Source organism: Lampetra fluviatilis, chromosome 50, assembly GCF_964198595.1.
Source record: "Lampetra fluviatilis chromosome 50, kcLamFluv1.1, whole genome shotgun sequence".
NCBI classification, from domain to species: Eukaryota; Metazoa; Chordata; class Hyperoartia; order Petromyzontiformes; family Petromyzontidae; genus Lampetra; species Lampetra fluviatilis.
The window spans coordinates 4,114,215-4,132,980 of record NC_136324.1 but is presented as its reverse complement, the minus strand read 5'-3'; the positions used below and the strand labels follow the sequence as shown (position 1 = coordinate 4,132,980).

Genomic DNA, 18,766 nt, shown 5'->3' with positions numbered 1-18,766 from the left:
CTGGGTAGCCTCAACAGACCGTTGGGGTTTCGATTTAAAGCTTTCGTGACTGCAGGGATTCATATTATTGGTTCTTTCGGTAAAGTCACGTAGAAGGGAAATTATATAATACAAATAAAGCAATAACATTCTCACGACGTTTCGATTGCAACACAAGCAATCATCATCAGGTGTGAAAACCACAGCAACAAATGTGTTTTTTAAGTGATGGTGATTGCTTGTGTTGCAACGAAACGTCGTGAGAATTGTATTGTTTTATTTTTATTATTTTATCATTTCCCTTCTAGGTGACTTTACGGAAAGAACCAAGAAGACCGTTGGGGGTCTGTGCTGTGAAAACTCCTGGCCCACACCACTGACCCCTCCCCCACACCGTCCACAATGTTGACGTATTCGGGTACGCATTTAATGCTGAGCTGACCTAGGGGAGGCCGTGCCGAGCTGCGCAGGTGCACGTTGACGCGTGCTTGTATGCAAGTTGAACTTCCATCGCGCCGTACGCAGCCAACTGTGCTGGTCGGAGGTGCGGCACTTGCCCCAGCAGTCCGTTGAGACTATACGGGGGATCTTTACCTTTGCCCAGGGTGCAAGCGATAGCGAGAGAGAGAGCTCGTATTCAATGTTGAGCAAACAACGTCTTGTGGAGACCATACAAACCATTTAGTGGGTGGACACTGCTGATTAGCTGCCTGGCTTGGAGAAGGGGTTATTGGTGTAAGGCACTACCACTAGAAATATAATGGTTGCCTATCCGTACGAAGCCTATACTGCTGTACCCGATATCCCTATGGTCGTACGAACACGTCGTTTTAAGTAATAATTAAACATGTGAGAACCGATGTTCAGTTGCCCAAATAAATCGTCGAACGCACCGTTCCGGACCGTACCGGATGAAATGAATCACTGGCGATGGCCGCGGGTGGAGGTGGCCACGCACGTGGCTGCCCACAACCCAGCAGCAGCAGCAGCAACAACAGCAGCAGGAGCAGCAGCAGGAGCAGCAGCAGCAGGAGCAGCAGCAGCAGCAGCAGGGGTTGGTGGATGACACACACGCACACAGACACGTGGTGTTGTTGTGAAACTCCCTTCCCGCGGGGAGCCGTCGAGGAGTTGCCGCCACACCGCCGGCTCGCCACGAGAAGGCGATAGACGCCAAGCGGTGCCATCAACTCCATCTGCCTCCATCCGCACGGGGATAGAGCGTTGCTCCCTCGCACGCGCGGGTCTTCTCCGGGTGCTCCGGTTCTCTCATTAATTGTCCGATAGCACCTTGACACATAGAGGACGGCAGAGCTTGGGCAGGGTGGGGGGATGGGGGGGGCAGCGTGGGAATTTGTCGTCGGTTCCTCGCTGTGGCGAAGGCCGCTGCTGCTGCTGTTGTCTTCCTGGCTACTCGTCTGTGCTTCCTCCTCCTGGCACCTCTGAGTCCCCCCTCTCTCTCGGCGATAGCGAGTTGACGTGATAATTATTGGTGTGAACAACTCTCCCACCCCTCCTGCGCCTCCCCCCCACCCCCCGGAGGTGATACATCTCTGGTGCGATTTGAGATTGTCAATCCCCCTGCGTTGGTGTCTTCTCCCAATCACGGCGCCTGGAGGCTACTCTGGAGCTTAGCCACTTCCACCTGCAAGATCCACACGCGCACACACGCACACACGGACGCACACACACACACGCACACACACACGTACACACGCACACACACACACGCACACACACACGCACACACACACTCACACGCACACACACGCACACACGCACACACGCACACACACTCACACACGCACACACGCACACACACACGCACACACGCACGCACACACGCACACACACACACACGCACACACGCACACACACACGCACACACGCACACACGCACACACACGCACACACACACACGCACACACACGCACACACACGCACACACACACACGCACATACACAAAGAGTTAAAGGTCACCCGCATGGCCTACACAGGCTGCTGGGGCAAGTGCTGTTAGCGAGCAGCACCTACGAAGACGGTCGGCACGGCACACGAGGACGTGGGTAGCCAGAACCGGACCCGACCGCCTTTGTTCCACACCCCCGCAGAAGGTACTCAATCAAGGCTGAGTCGACTTAGTGGTGGCACAGAGCCTGTTCGGATAATCACCACTGCCGTTCGCCCTGGTCAGGAATCCATTCTGTTCCATTTTGTATTAATAAAGCGCCCTTTCACCAGGGCGCTTAACAATGCTCGCTGACGACGGTACACAAACAACAAGGATCAGGGATGGGGGGTCAGATCGTGACTCGGGTGGAGAAAGCGAGGAGCAATGGGAGGGCATCGAGGGCGTTAGGCGGTGCGCTGGTTTGGGGGTGACGGAATAGGACGGGAATGGGGCCCCGAGGGCAGTACGAATAGAGAGAAGCGAGGTGAGGAGAGAGAGAGAGTCGGACGTGGAGAAGGAGCTTATACTCTTTAAGTTTTTTCGGTAAAGTCACGTAGGTAAAAAAATGAAATTAAAATTATATTTTATATTTTTTTCATTTTTTACCTACGTGACTTTACCGAAAAAACTAAGAGTATGAATCCTTGCAGTCACGAAAGCTTCAAATCGAGAGGGAGCTTGTTCCAGGTGTAAGGGGGCAAGCAGCGAGAGGGAGCGGTGAGCGAGATGAGGCCCAGGGTGGCGGGAGGACAGCGAGAAGATCGGCATCAGTTTGTGAACTCTCCCTCTCACACACACACACAACAAAGACAAAGATCCCCCGTATAGCCTTAACAGACTGTAGAGGCAAGTGCTGCTAGCGAAAACCTATGAAGGCCGGCACGGCACACGAGGGGGTGGGTGGCCAACACCACGCCCGGCCGCTTTTGTCTCCGCAGTGGCGATGTTTACACATCGCACCAGGTACTCATTTGAGGCTGAGTCGACCTAGGGGAGGCCCAGGACCGGTTCAGATAATCTGGTGTTGACCGTGAGCGGGAATCGAACCCGGGTCGCCAGGTTCGTAGCGCAGCGCACTAACCGCTACACTACCGCTCCCCCCCCCCAAAATTTAAAATGTCTCACACACACGCACAAACACACGCACACGGGTTCATTCAGAACCCACCGCTCTCCATTAAAGTTCTCAAAGCCAACACGCCGCGTGACGGGGATGGGGGTGGTGTAGCCAGCGTCACGCCCGTCCGCCTTTGTATCCCCAGTGGTGACGTTTACACACCGCCACCCGGGCACTCAGTTAAGGCCACGTGCGGTGTGAAAGACGCTCAAAACACGTGTCAGGACAAAGATCCCACCCCGGCCCCCCCGGTTTATAGGGGCCGTCCATAAATGACGTCACGCGATTTTGGACGATTTTTGACCCACCCCCCCCTTCGTCACACGGCGTCACAAAAAGTCAGACCCCCCCCCTCAAATATGACGTCACAAAGCTCTGCCCCCCCCCCCAAAAAAAAAACATTGATAAAAAAAAGTCGAATTAATGAAGTAGAACGTGTTGTCTATATTTATTTAAAGTTGAGCATTTTGATGTGACGTCACATTTTTCAACCCCCCCCCCCCCCCAGGTGCGTGACGTCATTTATGGACGGCCCCATAGCCTTAATAATAGGCTGTTAGGGGCAAGTGATGTTTGCGAGCGCCTATCGCGGCTGGCACCGTGACGCACACCCAGACACGGGCATGGCTGGGTTGACCATCACGTGGAGGCATTTGCCAGTGCCCTGGTGCGGCGTGACACACACAGCGCGTCCTCGTGAAACTGCTCGGCAATTCAAAAGGTTGAAGCCACATTCTGTCTGCGACATCGCGAGAACTGATTTTTGTACGTCACCGCCACCCCGAACAATAAATAAGTATTGAGAATTATTTTTAACAAAAATTATAATAATATCTATTTTTTAAATCCTTTATATTAAGTTCGCTTGCTTGCTTGCTTGCGTGCTTGCGTGCTTGCTTGCTTACAACCGTGCAAATCTTTCGGTCGTTTTTAACCCACTTCCCGTGATCCAATCGAGCTGACATTTTCCACACAGACTCGTTGTGCGTGACAATTAATTTTCGTGAAATTTTTTTTCCAAAATTGTACACTGTTTAGGGAATTTTTTTAAAATATTTAATTACCAATTGCTTAATGCTGGCAGACACTCATCTGACCCATAGGTGGCAGCCATCTCAAGCCAGAGGACGAGAGGACTCTAGCCGCCACGCATATAAAGGATTTAGAGTGAAAAACTTTGTTTTTACGGGTTAATTTTTATACCGAGTGCTACTGAGTTCGGGCAAGCCCGCACTCGTAATATCGTATCCGTCGCAGACTCGGCCACGTTGAGCAGCACCACTCTGCGTCACGACACAAAGGACTTGAATTGTGAGCTCCAAGACAGTGGCGTCTTGGAGCACGAGAGGCAAGAGATGAACAAGTAACCCCCCCCCCCTCTAACCCTCCCCCACCCCCCCCATCAACATGTGTCTCAAGAGGACAACAGAAGTGATTGTGGTCTCCACTGCGAGCGGGAGCCGACGTGATGAGGTGAGAGGTTTCGGAGTTGGAAGGGCGCGCGGGTATAGCAATATGTTGGTGATTGACAGTAGGGGTGGTGGTGATGACAGGATCATTGTGTAGCTCGTTAATATTAATGAGTTGTAATTGCTCATTAATACTAATGACCCAATTCCTGAGTTGGGTCAGAGGTGCCAGTGTTATTAATTGTCATCTGCATCAACGTCTTCAGAATCCCCCATGGAATCATCCACCCTGCCTCTTACTCCCCTCTCATCTCACTCCACTCCCCTCCTTCACGCACTCACCTACCTCTCCCCTCTCATCTCACTCCACTCCCCTCCTCCACGCACCACACGCGACCGCCGCTCGCCAAAAAAGAGGTGTGTGAGTGTTGGAGTGTTGGGGTGTTGGGGTGTGTGGGTGTGTGGGTGTGTGGGTGTGTGGGTGTGTGAGTGTGGGTGTGTGAGTCTGGGTGTTGGGGTGGACTTGCCGATGACTGGTACCAGCGGTGTCAAGATCGGCCTCAGTGGAGGAGGCTCGTGAAGGACGCTACTGGGCAGTTGGAGGCAGTCGCCCTCCAACAACAACGGAGGGCGGAGGGGCGACGCTCACAACAACGAGCGGAGCGCCGGGTGGCTAAAGCACAGCAAGTTGGCACAGTAGGGGGCACAGGTGGTGCATCAGCCAGTTATCTCAGTCATCTCAGTCAGTCGACCCGTGGCACCTGGGTCTGCCCCGTGACCTCCTGCCAGCGGGCCTTCGACACTTCACGTGGCCTCAAGGTGCACATGACCTGGCACAAGCGTCGTGGTGACGTCACCACCACTTAGTGGCGAATGGCGGTTGTTGTTGTTGTTGGGTGTGTGGGTGTTGGCGCACGAGACGAAGCTCATTGCGCACGAGGGTCCATGGACAGCGGGCGGGGAGGGGAGGGGGGAGCCCACGCCCCCCCCCCTCAACCCCCCCCCCCCCCCAACCCCAACGGAGCTCACAGCGATTTGTCCGAACAATTGTGGTAAATTGAAATCTCCCTGGGGGGGTCGGGGCAGGTCGCGGTGGCGGTCCCACTCGGAGCGCTGGGGGCTCATTGCCGTTGGCTCTCTCGCGATGTCGTGGTGGTGGTGGTGGCCTTCACTTAAGGAGGCGTGAGAGCCTATTCCGCCTGGGGTAATGAGTCAATGTTTGCAAAGGGCCCGGAGCGGGATTGGTATTGTGTCATTATCGTCGGCACTCGCAGGAGCAGTGGAAGAAGCAGCGGCAGTAATGTAAGTCGCAGCAGCAGCAGCATCAGTATCAGTCATCATCAGTCCACTGCTGGATGAAGGCCCTTTCCAAGCCGTCACCATCTCTGACGATCCTCCGATGGAACGATCCACCCAGCACCTGCACGCGCGAGCTGATTTCCTCGCTCCGTCTCTTCTCGGACGCCGACGTTGTTCTAACCTTGGAATGCGATTGGAACCCTTGGCCCAATGTTGATCCAACGTTGGCATGCGTTTGGAGCCGTTGGGTCAACGTTGGGTCAACGTTGGGTCAACGTCAGGGCAACGTTCATCCAACGTTGACCGCTTTGCAGACAAAGGAGCAGGGCCGAGATTTCGACGCGCGGCCGATTTGTCTCAACGTCGGCCACGCTCGACCCGCTGCTGGATGATCGTGACCCGTTGCATCGACAGTGCGATTTTAAGTTGTCACTTCATTGTCTGAATCTTGGTGTGGTCTGCGACTGTTGTTGTCCTGCTGCCTTGCCCAAGCTTGCATAAATAAATCTGACTTATATAATGTATTTATTTGCGTATATTATTTATTTAGTGACTTGCTTTAGCTTGTTCTCTATTTTGCGCTCCTGTCGTTTTTTTTGTAATTGTTGTTGGAACTTGCTGGATATCGGTGAGAAAAAAAATTTGGAGCTTTATTAGCTCATCCGATTCCTCCCGATTCCGCACACCTCGCTCCACCATCGCTCGCGGACCGCACGACGTAGCGATCCAGCCAGCCCCCTTGGTGCGCGCATCGCGAGCTCATTACCGTGGCTCCATCTCCTCCATTCACAATCTGAGTACGACGTTTCGCTGGTAATTACATGCAGCATCATCGGTCGTGTGTGTGGAGAGAGGGGGTAGTGTGGCGATTAGCACCCAGCGCCACGAACCCGACTCCCGCCCGCGCGTCACCAACACCGGTCCTGGGCCTCCCCTAGGTCGACTCAGCCTCAAATGAGTCACGCGGTGCGGTGTGTCCTAAACATCACCACTGGGCAGACGAAAATGCGGTCGGGCGTGGCTGCTGGCCACCCACCCCTTCGTCGGTGCTGCTGCTCGCGAATTGCACTCGCCCCATCAGTCCGTTGACGAGCTACAGGACGAGTTGGTGACTTCGTCTCTGTGGATTCCAGGGCCCACGTGGCTGGCCGCCGACGAGCCCGCGATGAGGACGGTGACCCGAGGAGACGCAGGCACGGCTACTCACCCACAGCGAATCCAGGGAGCGGCGTCCCTCCTGCAGCGTCCGCGTCGCGTGGGCCACGTCGAGTCTACGGTGGGGGGCGGGGGGGGGGGAGACACGCTCAAGGCCTGCGGTGTGTAACGCCACTGCTGGATAGAAGGGTCCTACTCCCCCCCCTCTTTCTGCCCCCTCTTCTCCCCCCCCTCCTCCTTCCCCCCCTCCTCCTCCTCCTTCCCCCCCTTGTCCTCCTCCCCCCTCCTCCTTCTCCCCCCTCCTTCTTCCTCCCCTCCTCCTCCCGCCCTCCTCCTCCCCCCTCTCCTCCTCCCTCCCTCCCTCCCTCCCTCCATCCTCCTCCCCCCTCTCCTCCTCCCTCCCTTCATCCTCCTCCCAACCTCCTCCCCTCCTCCCCCTCCTCCTCCCCCCTCTCCTCCTCCCTCCCTCCCTCCATCCTCCTCCCCCCTCTCCTCCTCCCTCCCTTCATCCTCCTCCCAACCTCCTCCCCTCCTTCTCCTCCCCCTCCTCCTCCCCCTGCCCCTCCTCCTCTCCCTCGAGAGATAATAATATAATAATGAATGTGTGTTGAACTTCTTTTGCACCGTACACAGCCAACCGTGCTCATCGGAGGTGCGTATGAATACGAGAGTCGTAGGTGTACGTGTTCAGGAGGGCCACGTTGCTGCTACTGTTGCGTTGTCATTCTAAAGATGTTTTCAGCCCCGTTAATAATGACTCGTGTTTATTACACAAATTGGAGGAAACCGGAGCACGCGGAAAAACCCCGCACGTGCGAGGGGGCAACGCTCTATCCCCGTATGGAAGGGACACAGACATATATATCAGTATATATCAGTCCGCACGTTGCTCCAGCGCCTTCTCCTGCCACAGCCAGGGTACGGCCTCCTCGCAGGTGACCACGGCCAGAAGGGAGTTTCACAACAGCATCATCTGTGTGCGTGTGATCCACCGACCCTCGCTGCCGCTATCGCTGCTGCTGCTGCCTGCACAGTCAGGACCATTCCACGGTTAGCGGCTTGGCGGAGTTGGTGCGTGTACCCACACTTTACCCCGCCGCACGCGCGTGAGCGAGATGCCGCGATCGCAGACTCGCTGTGGCGAACCCATCGACAAACTCCTGGGCGGACAGAGACGGCGGGCGGAGGCAGAGCAAGTCTCTAGGGGGGTACGGCGAATCCGAGCGACTGCCCCGGGCCCCGCGTTTTCGGGGGGGCCCGCACCCCGCCCCCCATGGATGGCTGTGGGTGGAGATTTTTTTTTCACTTGACTGGCGTCGACGTTTCAACTGCCTCTCCACGAGATGGAATCGAACCGGCGACCTCTGAGCTGGAAGTGCAGTCGCGCTGCTCACCAATTACGGCGCGGCAGGATGCAACTGCCCCCCCCCCCCACTCTCATACCCCCCACCCATCCCCCCCATGCCCCCCCCCCCCCGCCCGCCCTATCCCCCCACCCTTATACATAAATCATGAATGGCAAAAAAACAAGGGGAGGCTTTGAAAGCGAGAGGATGGAGAGGCGGCCGCACGCAGAGCGAGATATTTGTGGTGCAGAGGGGGACGGAGCGCTAGCGGGGATATTGGTGAGAGGACGGGGGGCTAGCGGAGGGCGTGGGCGGCGAATGGCTCGTGACCTTTACTGTTCATGGGACGATCGGAGGCGCTGCAGGAGAGGTGTGGGGGGGGCTCACCCCCCCCCCCCCCCAGCGAGTCTACTGGTCTTTGTGTGAGTCTATGGGACTCTGTGCGAGTCTATGGGTCTCTGCGCGAGTCTACGGGTCTCTGTGCGAGTCTACTGGTCTCTGTGCGAGTCTACGGGTCTCTGTGTGAGTCTACGGGTCTCTGCGTGAGTCTATGGGTCTCTGCGTGAGTCTACGGGTCTCTGTGTGAGTCTACGGGTCTCTGTGTGAGTCTACGGGTCTCGGTGTGAGTCTACGGGTCTCTGTGTGAGTCTACGGGTCTCGGTGTGAGTCTACGGGTCTCTGTGTGAGTCTACGGGTCTCGGTGTGAGTCTACGGGTCTCTGTGTGAGTCTAGGGGTCTCTGTGTGTCGACGCACCACGGGGGACTGCGACGAGCGAGGAGTTGCACGTTTTGATGTTCAGAGTTGGCAGTGGGGGGGTGGAGGTGGTGTTCAGATGATGACCCCTTCGCTCGGTGACCTTTCCAAACGGCGTGTCCTCGTCAACGTTCAGACCTCTGAGTTACCCAGCTACGTGGGGGGCCAGGGGGGGGCCTCTCTGTAGTTTTGGGGGGGGGGGGGTGGGGGAGCGCCTTCCATCCCTTCCCTTCACAGCGAGTCTTCGTTGAACACGCTGGTAGCGGTAGTAGATGCGCTTCCTGAAAAGTGCACCGCTATGCGCAAAAACGTTTGCCCCTGAAAATAATGTAACGGTCAAGTTTGGCGAGATACGATGTACGACTGCTACTACTACTACGTGCACGCGCCCAGAGAGACGGCGGGACAAATCACCGAGGGTGCATCGCCGCGTTACTGTGTCGCTGTACCGCTGAGCCGTGCAGCTCAAGAAAGTAGTTCATTATCGACCGCTCAGAAATCGCGTTATAACGGAACACGTTCCTCGTTATAACGGTGCACGTTCCGCGTTATAACGGCGTGTGCATTCCGCGTTATAGCTGTGTGTGCTCCTCGTTATAACGGCGTGTGCATTCCGCGTTGTGCAAAAAGTGTTCCCCCATGGAAGAGAGCGGCGTTCGAGCGAGAACGGCGTTACAAGCCTGAACACCGGCCGTGCACTCGGCGAGGACTCGCCGTTACTGTTTTTCCACCACCACTACCACCACCACCACCGACAGCCGATGATGGCAAACGCTCGGCCGTTATTCACCCTGGCTAACTCTAATGAACGTGGCAACCTGTTCGTTATACCCGGGGGCTCCACCACCACGCGAAGGGGAGTGGAGTCAAGGATGTGACGCACGGAGAGTGGACCGGGAGAGCGAAGAGAAGGAATGGGGAGAGGGGGGGGGGCGGGAGGCGGGAGGGGTCAGCCTGGGCCCCATATCGCACGATATTCGGGAGCAAGTTTTGCTGGCTGACTGGAGGGAAGGAGACCGGGACAGAATGACGTTTACGCGGCAAGCTGCTGGTCCATAGCAAAAATGACAACAAAAAAACATTCAATGTATATTCTCAACAACCCACCCACCCACTCCCTCCCCCAATCGCCCACCCCCTGCCCCCACCCCCCCCTCTTGGACCCACCCCCGTCCACACCTTCTCTGTCTGCCGTGCACCTCCAACTGCGTGCGGAGCTCCTCCAGTTCCCTCCGCACGGCGAGCGGCGCCGGGGGGGTCCCGTGGGGGGCCGTCGGGGTGCCGTGGGGGGCCGTCGGTGTCCCGGCTGGGCACGGGGGCTTTGATGGGCGCGGGGGTTTGGGTTTCACTGGGGGTTGGACTCCGGGTTTATTCGGGGCAGGCGACGGCTTTGGCGGCCTCTCGGATCCGACTTCGTCTGCGGAATCACAAAGACAAAGATCCCCCCCCCAGAATAGCCTTTGTCAGCCTGTTGGGGCAAATGTACGTGCGTTGTTGCGTTGCATCGGCGAGCCAGCAGAACCTCTGTCGGTCAACCCACGGCACCCGCTGGGGTCTGTCCCGTGACCTCCTGCCAGCGAGCGTTGGACACTTTTCGCGTGGGCGCCGTGGTGACGTTAGTGTTGTTGTTGTTTGTTGAACTTCTTTCGCACCGCACGTAGCCAACCGTACTAATCGGAGGTACGGGGAAGGACAACAAGACTCAACACACAAGAACCTGCTGTAGCAGCAGCACCGCTGAAGACCGGTACAGCGGTGGGTTGGCCAGCACCACGCCCGGCCGCCTTTGTCTCCCCAGTGCTGATGCTTACACACCGCACCAGGTGCTCATTAATGGGAGTGTCGCGAGACACAGAGCCGGCTTGGTGCCATGGGTTGACTGGCTGGCGATGAACCCACAAGCTGCGTCTCGACAACTTTCCGTGACCCCCCCCCCCTCCTCCTCCTCGATGCGTGATGTCACCCGACCCGTGGCTCTGCCAAGCGCCGTCGTTATCGGCTGAATCTATCTCGCGCCTCGAGTCGTCCCCTAACCCTCCCTCCATCGCCTCCTTCAATCTCCCTCCCTCACACTCTCTCTTCTCTCTCCACCCGTGCCTCCCTCCCTCTGAAACTCTGTCTCCCACCCCTACAGATATCTCTCCCTGTCTTCATCAATTCGTTTAATGCCTCCCTCCATCAGTTCCATCTTCTCTCCCACCCCGCCTACCCTCGCTTGAGCTCACCCCTCGCATCAATCTTCCAGGAATTAAGTTCTCGCCGACATGTGTTCTCGACCAGGATGGACGCGGCTAAAATGAATCCCTGGTTCGCACCCCCCTCCATCCTCTTCTCCATCCCTCCATCTCCCTCACCCCCACCCTCACCTCACCCCCACCCTCACCACCCCCATCCCCACCCTCACCCCACCCCCACCCTCACCCTCACCCCACCCTCACCCCCCACCCTCACCCCACCCCCACCCTCACCCTCACCCCCACCCTCACCCCACCCTCACCCTCACCCCCCACCCTCACCCTCACCCCCACCCTCACCCCACCCCCACCCTCACCCTCACCCCACCCTCACCCCCACCCTCACCTCACCCCCACCCTCACCCTCACCCCCACCCCACCCTCACCCCCACCCTCACCCCCCACCCCACCCTCACCCCCACCCTCACCCCACCCCCACCCCACCCCCACCCTCACCCCCACCCTCACCCCCACCCTCACCCCACCCCTCACCCTCACCTTCACTCCACCCTCACCCCCACCCTCACCCCACCCCTCACCCCATCCCCACCTCACCCCCACCCTCACCCCACCCTCACCCCCCACCCCCACCCCCACCCTCACCCCACCCCTCACCCCATCCCCACCTCACCCCACCCTCACCCCACCCTCACCCCACCCTCACCCCACCCTCACCCCACCCCTCACCCCATCCCCACCTCACCCCCACCCTCACCCCACCCCCCACCCTCACCCCACCCTCACCCCCCACCCCCACCCTCACCCCCACCCTCACCCCACCCTCACCCCACCCCTCACCCCACCCTCACCCCCACCCCCACCCTCACCCCACCCTCACCCCATCCCCACCTCACCCCCACCCTCACCCCACCCTCACCCCACCCCTCACCCCATCCCCACCTCACCCCCACCCTCACCCCCACCCTCACCCCACCCTCACCCCACCCCTCACCCCCATCCCCACCTCACCCCCACCCTCACCCCACCCTCACCCCCACCCTCACCCCCACCCTCACCCCACCCTCACCCCACCCTCACCCCACCCCTCACCCCATCCCCACCTCACCCCCACCCTCACCCCCACCCTCACCCCACCCTCACCCCACCCCTCACCCAATCTCTCACCCCATCCCCACCTCAACCCCACCCTCACCCCACCATCACCCCCACCCCCACCCTCACCCCACCCGCACCGCACTTTCACCCCACCCTCAGCCCCACCCCCACCCTCACCGCACCCTCACCCCACCCCTCACCCCATCCCCACCTCACCCCCACCCTCACCCCACCCTCACCCCCACCCTCACCCCACCCTCACCCCACCCCTCACCCCATCCCCACCTCACCCCCACCCTCACCCCCACCCTCACCCCACCCTCACCCCACCCTCACCCCCCACCCCCACCCTCACCCCACCCTCACCCCACCCCTCACCCCACCCCATCCCCACCTCACCCCCACCCTCACCCCCACCCTCACCCCCACCCCCACCCTCACCCCACCCTCACCCCACCCTCACCCCACCCCTCACCCCATCCCCACCCTCACCCCACCCTCACCCCACCCCTCACCCCATCCCCACCTCACCCCCACCCTCACCCCACCCTCACCCCCACCCCCACCCTCACCCCACCCTCACCCCACCCCTCACCCCACCCTCACCCCACCCCTCACCCCACCCCTCACCCCATCCCCACCTCACCCCCACCCTCACCCCACCCTCACCCCACCCTCACCCCACCCTCACCCCACCCTCACCCCACCCCTCACCCCACCCCCTCACCCCACCCCTCACCCCATCCCCACCTCACCCCCCACCCTCACCCCACCCTCACCCCACCCTCACCTCACCCTCACCCCACCCTCACCCCACCCCCACCCCCACCCTCACCCCCACTCTCACCCCACCCCCACCCCCACCCCCACCCTCACCCCACCCCTCACCCCATCCCCACCTCACCCCACCCTCACCCCACCCTCACCCCACCCTCACCCCACCCCTCACCCCATCCCCACCTCACCCCCACCCTCACCCCACCCCCACCCTCACCCCACCCTCACCCCCACCCCCACCCTCACCCCCACCCTCACCCCACCCTCACCCCACCCCTCACCCCACCCTCACCCCCACCCCCACCCTCACCCCACCCTCACCCCATCCCCACCTCACCCCCACCCTCACCCCACCCTCACCCCACCCCTCACCCCCATCCCCACCTCACCCCCACCCTCACCCCACCCTCACCCCACCCTCACCCCACCCCTCACCCTCACCCCACCCTCACCCCACCCCTCACCCCATCCCCACCTCACCCCCACCCTCACCCCACCCTCACCCCCACCCTCACCCCCACCCTCACCCCACCCTCACCCCACCCTCACCCCACCCCTCACCCCATCCCCACCTCACCCCCACCCTCACCCCCACCCTCACCCCACCCTCACCCCACCCCTCACCCAATCTCTCACCCCATCCCCACCTCAACCCCACCCTCACCCCACCATCACCCCCACCCCCACCCTCACCCCACCCGCACCGCACTTTCACCCCACCCTCAGCCCCACCCCCACCCTCACCGCACCCTCACCCCACCCCTCACCCCATCCCCACCTCACCCCCACCCTCACCCCACCCTCACCCCCACCCTCACCCCACCCTCACCCCACCCCTCACCCCATCCCCACCTCACCCCCACCCTCACCCCCACCCTCACCCCACCCTCACCCCACCCTCACCCCCACCCCCACCCTCACCCCACCCTCACCCCACCCCTCACCCCACCCCATCCCCACCTCACCCCCACCCTCACCCCCACCCTCACCCCACCCCCACCCTCACCCCACCCTCACCCCACCCTCACCCCACCCCTCACCCCATCCCCACCCTCACCCCACCCTCACCCCACCCCTCACCCATCCCCACCTCACCCCCACCCTCACCCCACCCTCACCCCCACCCCCACCCTCACCCCACCCTCACCCCACCCCTCACCCCACCCTCACCCCACCCCTCACCCCACCCCTCACCCCATCCCCACCTCACCCCCACCCTCACCCCACCCTCACCCCACCCTCACCCCACCCTCACCCCACCCTCACCCCACCCCTCACCCCACCCCTCACCCCACCCCTCACCCCATCCCCACCTCACCCCCACCCTCACCCCACCCTCACCCCACCCTCACCTCACCCTCACCCCACCCTCACCCCACCCCCACCCCCACCCTCACCCCCACTCTCACCCCACCCCCACCCTCACCCCACCCCCACCCCCACCCTCACCCCACCCTCACCCCACCCTCACCCCACCCTCACCCCACCCTCACCCCACCCCCACCCTCACCCCACCCTCACCTCACCCTCACCCCACCCTCACCTCACCCTCACCTCACCCTCACCCCACCCTCACCCCACCCCCACCCTCACCTCGTCAAGGAGAAGCGAAGCTGCCCGGGCAGGTTTACTGCCGCAAGGCTCCGTTCCCTCAGCATCTCAAGCCCACACCACCTCACTCGCCATCCCTCCCATCACCCCCCTCATCATCCTCTCATCACCCTCATCATCCCTCCCATCACCCTCATCATCCCTCTCATCATCCCTCTCATCACCCCCCTCATCACCCCCCCTCGTCACCCCTCTCATCACCCCCCTCGTTACCCCCCCCCCCCATCATCCCTCTCATCACCTGACTCCCCCACGCAACACTCCACCCACCATCTCACTCCTTCCACACTCCGCGCAACCTCCCTGCCCGCAGGCACAATTCAATCAAGGGCCGTGATGACTCACACAAAGACAAAGATCTCCCGTGTAGCCGAACCAGACTGTTGGGGCAAGTGCTGTTAGCGAGCACCTATCAAACGCGCGGCACGGCACACGAGGGGGTGGGTGGCCAGCACCACGCCCGGCCGCCTTTGTCTCTTCCCCAGTGGCGATGTTTACACACTGCACCAGGTACTGATTTGAGGCTGAGTCGGCCTAGGGGAGCTCCCAGGAACGGTTCAGATAATCGTCACTGGTGTTGGCCGTGAGCAGGAATCAAACTCGGGTCGCCGGGTTTGTAGCACAGCGCGCTAACCGCTGCGCCACCGCTCCCTGTGCGTGATGACTCGCACAATAACATTAACACGCGCATACCCACAACGCACACTCGCACATAACGTGCACACAACGTGCATACAACGTTACATAAACGTACACCCACACACACACATACAGACTCTACACATACATACACACGGCGGTACTTTCACAGATAAACAAAGAAAAAGTTCCCCCGTGTAGCCTTTCCCCGTGTAGCCTTTAGCAGGCTGTTGGGGCAAGTGCTGTTAGCGAGCACTTATGAAGGCCCGCACGGCACACGATGGGGTGGGTGGCCAACACCACGCCCGGCCGCCTTTGTCTCCCCAGTGGCGATGTTTACTGCACATCGCACCAGGTACTCATTTGAGGCTGAGTCGACCTAGGCGATGCCCAGTACCTGTTCAGATAATCGTGAGCGGGAATCAAACTTGGGAGTCACTAAGTTATCGTGGTGCGCTAACCGCTACACCACCGCTCCCCACATACATGCGCGCACACACATATACACATACATACATACACACACATCCACACATACACACATACACACACATACACACACACACATATACACACAGACACATACACACACAGACACACATACACACTGACATACACACACAAACATACACACAGACACACACATACACACACACAGACACACACACAGACACACGCAAGTCACGCGACTGAGTTCACACACTCGTTCGGTCACGAGATTTACAGTCGCCACGTGTTTTTTTTTACGATACAGGAACTGTGTGGCGAGCGAGGTTTAACGTCGCCAGATTATAGATATAATGAACACATACAAAGACAAAGACCTCCCGTGACCTTCGGGTCAAGTGCTGTTAGCCAGCAACACCTCGGAAGGTCAGTACGAGGTGGGTGGCCAGAACCGCTCCCCAACCCCCTTTGTTTCCCAGGTGCCGATGTTTCCACATCCCCGCAGAAGGCACTCAATCAAGGCTGAGTCGACTTAGTGGTGGCACGGAACCTGTATCGGACAACCACCGCTCCCGTCCGCCGTGGTCAGGAATCGAACTCACACACAACACAAACACTCCATTGGTACCTCATTTGCCAGTAAAAAATATGATAATTGTTTTTTTTACCCTTTTATCTGGCAACCCATGTGAGACTAGGCTCTAAGGAAAGCTGTCTCGGGTGTGGACCAATCAACTTCAAGGACAGTGCACACATTATCAGAGTTGTGTATTTTGTTTGCATTATGACTGCAGGTATTGTGGTCTATGCAAACATGACTCCTCGTAAAAAAGGTGTCAGTTTTGTTGCCAGATAGAAGGGTAAAAAAAACAATTATAACACGAACACTACCAAGGGGTTCGTGGATAACCCATCGCTCTTCGTTACAGTCCACAAACATCAACCGCCAGGGTGCAGGAGTCCAACTCTTACCTTCGGAGGTGCGGTTCTGTGTGTTGTTGGCGAGGTACAGCCTCATCGCCGCCACTCAGCGGTTGGGCTCACCTGTAAACGAGCCGCTCTTTCTCTCTCTCTGCCGCACAGCCGAGGAATGCAATGCGCAGCCTCCAGCAGCATAGGTCACGCACACGCTCACTAAATCTCTCTCTCACACACACAAGGACTGTCTGCCTGCCTGTCTGTCTGTGTGGCTGCCTGTTAGTTTGCCTGTCTACGTGTCTACCCGTCAGTCTATCTGTCAGAAGTCAGTCTGGCCGTGTTGTTAGTCTGACTGTCAACTTGACTATTTGTCCGCCTGTCAAATGACTGTCTTGACACCTGGCTGCCTGTTAAGCCGTCTACTCGTGTGCCTGTCTTATCTGTCAAATGTCGGTGTGACTGGCTGCCTGTAAGTCTACCTGCCTGTCTGCCTGCCTATCAAGCAGTCCGTCTGTCTGGCTTCTCGACTTGTCTGTCTGTGGCTACCTTCGCGTGCGTTTGTGGAGTTGCACGGAGCGTGCGGCTGTGTGGCGTACGGTGCGAGAGTCAAGTGGGAGGAATGAGACACACATCAGCCTCGTTTCCGTGGGCGGGGTGAGATAGTGCGGTTGAGGCCTAGGAAGAGTGGGTGGGTGAGTGTGTGAGAGAGTGTGGGTGAGTGTGTGAGAGAGTGTGGTGAGAGTGTAGGTGTGTGGGTAAGTGTGTGAGAGAGTGTGGTTGAGACCTGGGGAGAGTGGGTGAGTGTGTGAGAGAGTGTGGGTGAGTGTGTGAGAGAGTGTGGTGAGACTGTGAGAGTGTGGTGAGAGTGTGGGTGTGTGGGTGAGTGTGTGAGAGAGTGTGGGTGAGTGTGTGAGAGTGTGGGTGAGTGTGTGAGAGAGTGTGTGAGACTGTGAGAGTGTGGGTGAGTGTGTGAGAGAGTGTGGTGATACTGAGAGAGTGTGGTGAGAGTGTGGGTGTGTGGGTGAGTGTGGGTGAGTGTGTGAGAGAGTGTGGATGAGTGTGTGAGAGTGTGGGTGAGTGTGTGAGAGAGTGTGGTTGAGTGTGTGAGAGTGTGGGTGAGTGTGTGAGAGAGTGTGTGAGACTGTGAGAGTGTGGGTGAGTGTGTGAGAGAGTGTGGTGATACTGAGAGAGTGTGGTGAGAGTGTGGGTGTGTGGGTGAGTGTGGGTGAGTGTGTGAGAGAGTGTGGATGAGTGTGTGAGAGTGTGGGTGAGTGTGTGAGAGAGTGTGGTTGAGTGTGTGAGAGTGTGGGTGAGTGTGTGAGAGAGTGTGTGAGACTGTGAGAGTGTGGGTGAGTGTGTGAGAGAGTGTGGTGATACTGAGAGAGTGTGGTGAGAGTGTGGGTGTGTGGGTGAGTGTGGGTGAGTGTGTGAGAGAGTGTGGATGAGTGTGTGAGAGTGTGGATGAGTGTGTGAGAGTGTGGGTGAGTGTGTGAGAGAGTGTGTGAGACTGTGAGAGTGTGGGTGAGTGTGTGAGAGAGTGTGGTGAGACTGAGAGAGTGTGGTGAGAGTGTGGGTGTGTGGGTGAGTGTGTGAGAGAGTGTGAGAGAGTGTGGTTGAGACCTGGGGAGAGCGGGTGAGTGTGTGAGAGAGTGTGGTGAGACTGCGAGAGAGTGTGGTGAGACTGCGAGAGAGTGTGGTGAGAGTGTGTGAGAGAGTGTGGTGAGAGTGTGGGTGAGTGGGTGAGAGAGTGTGGGTGAGGCCTGGAGAGAGTGGGTGAGTGTGTGAGAGAGTGTGGTGAGAGTGTGGATGTGTGGGTGAGTGTGGGAGAGTGGGTGAGTGTGTGAGAGAGTGTGGTGAGAGTTTGGATGTGTGGGTGAGTGTGGGAGAGTGGATGAGTGTGTGAGAGAGTGTGGTGAGAGTGTGGATGTGTGGGTGAGTGTGGGAGAGTGGATGAGTGTGTGAGAGAGTGTGGGTGAGGCCTGGAGAGAGTGGGTGAGTGTGTGAGAGTGTGTGGTTGAGGCCTAGGGAGAGTGGGTGGGTGAGTGAGAGAGTGTGAGAGTGTTTGAGTGTGAG

General features: G+C 58.9%; 1 protein-coding gene across 1 annotated transcript; it reads right to left on the bottom strand.

The window, feature by feature from the left end:
* Positions 1 to 6: 6 nt before the first annotated feature.
* On the bottom strand, positions 7 to 17,329 carry LOC144948637 (uncharacterized). Its single transcript, XM_078878257.1, has 4 exons — positions 16,748 to 17,329; positions 10,191 to 10,428; positions 6,964 to 7,027; positions 7 to 1,624 (listed from the first exon to the last, which is right to left on the bottom strand). Exons 1-4 carry the CDS (start codon positions 16,791 to 16,793, stop codon positions 1,583 to 1,585), a joined length of 390 nt encoding a protein of 129 aa, XP_078734383.1. The 5' UTR covers positions 16,794 to 17,329; the 3' UTR covers positions 7 to 1,582.
* Between the last annotated feature and the right edge of the window lie 1,437 nt (positions 17,330 to 18,766).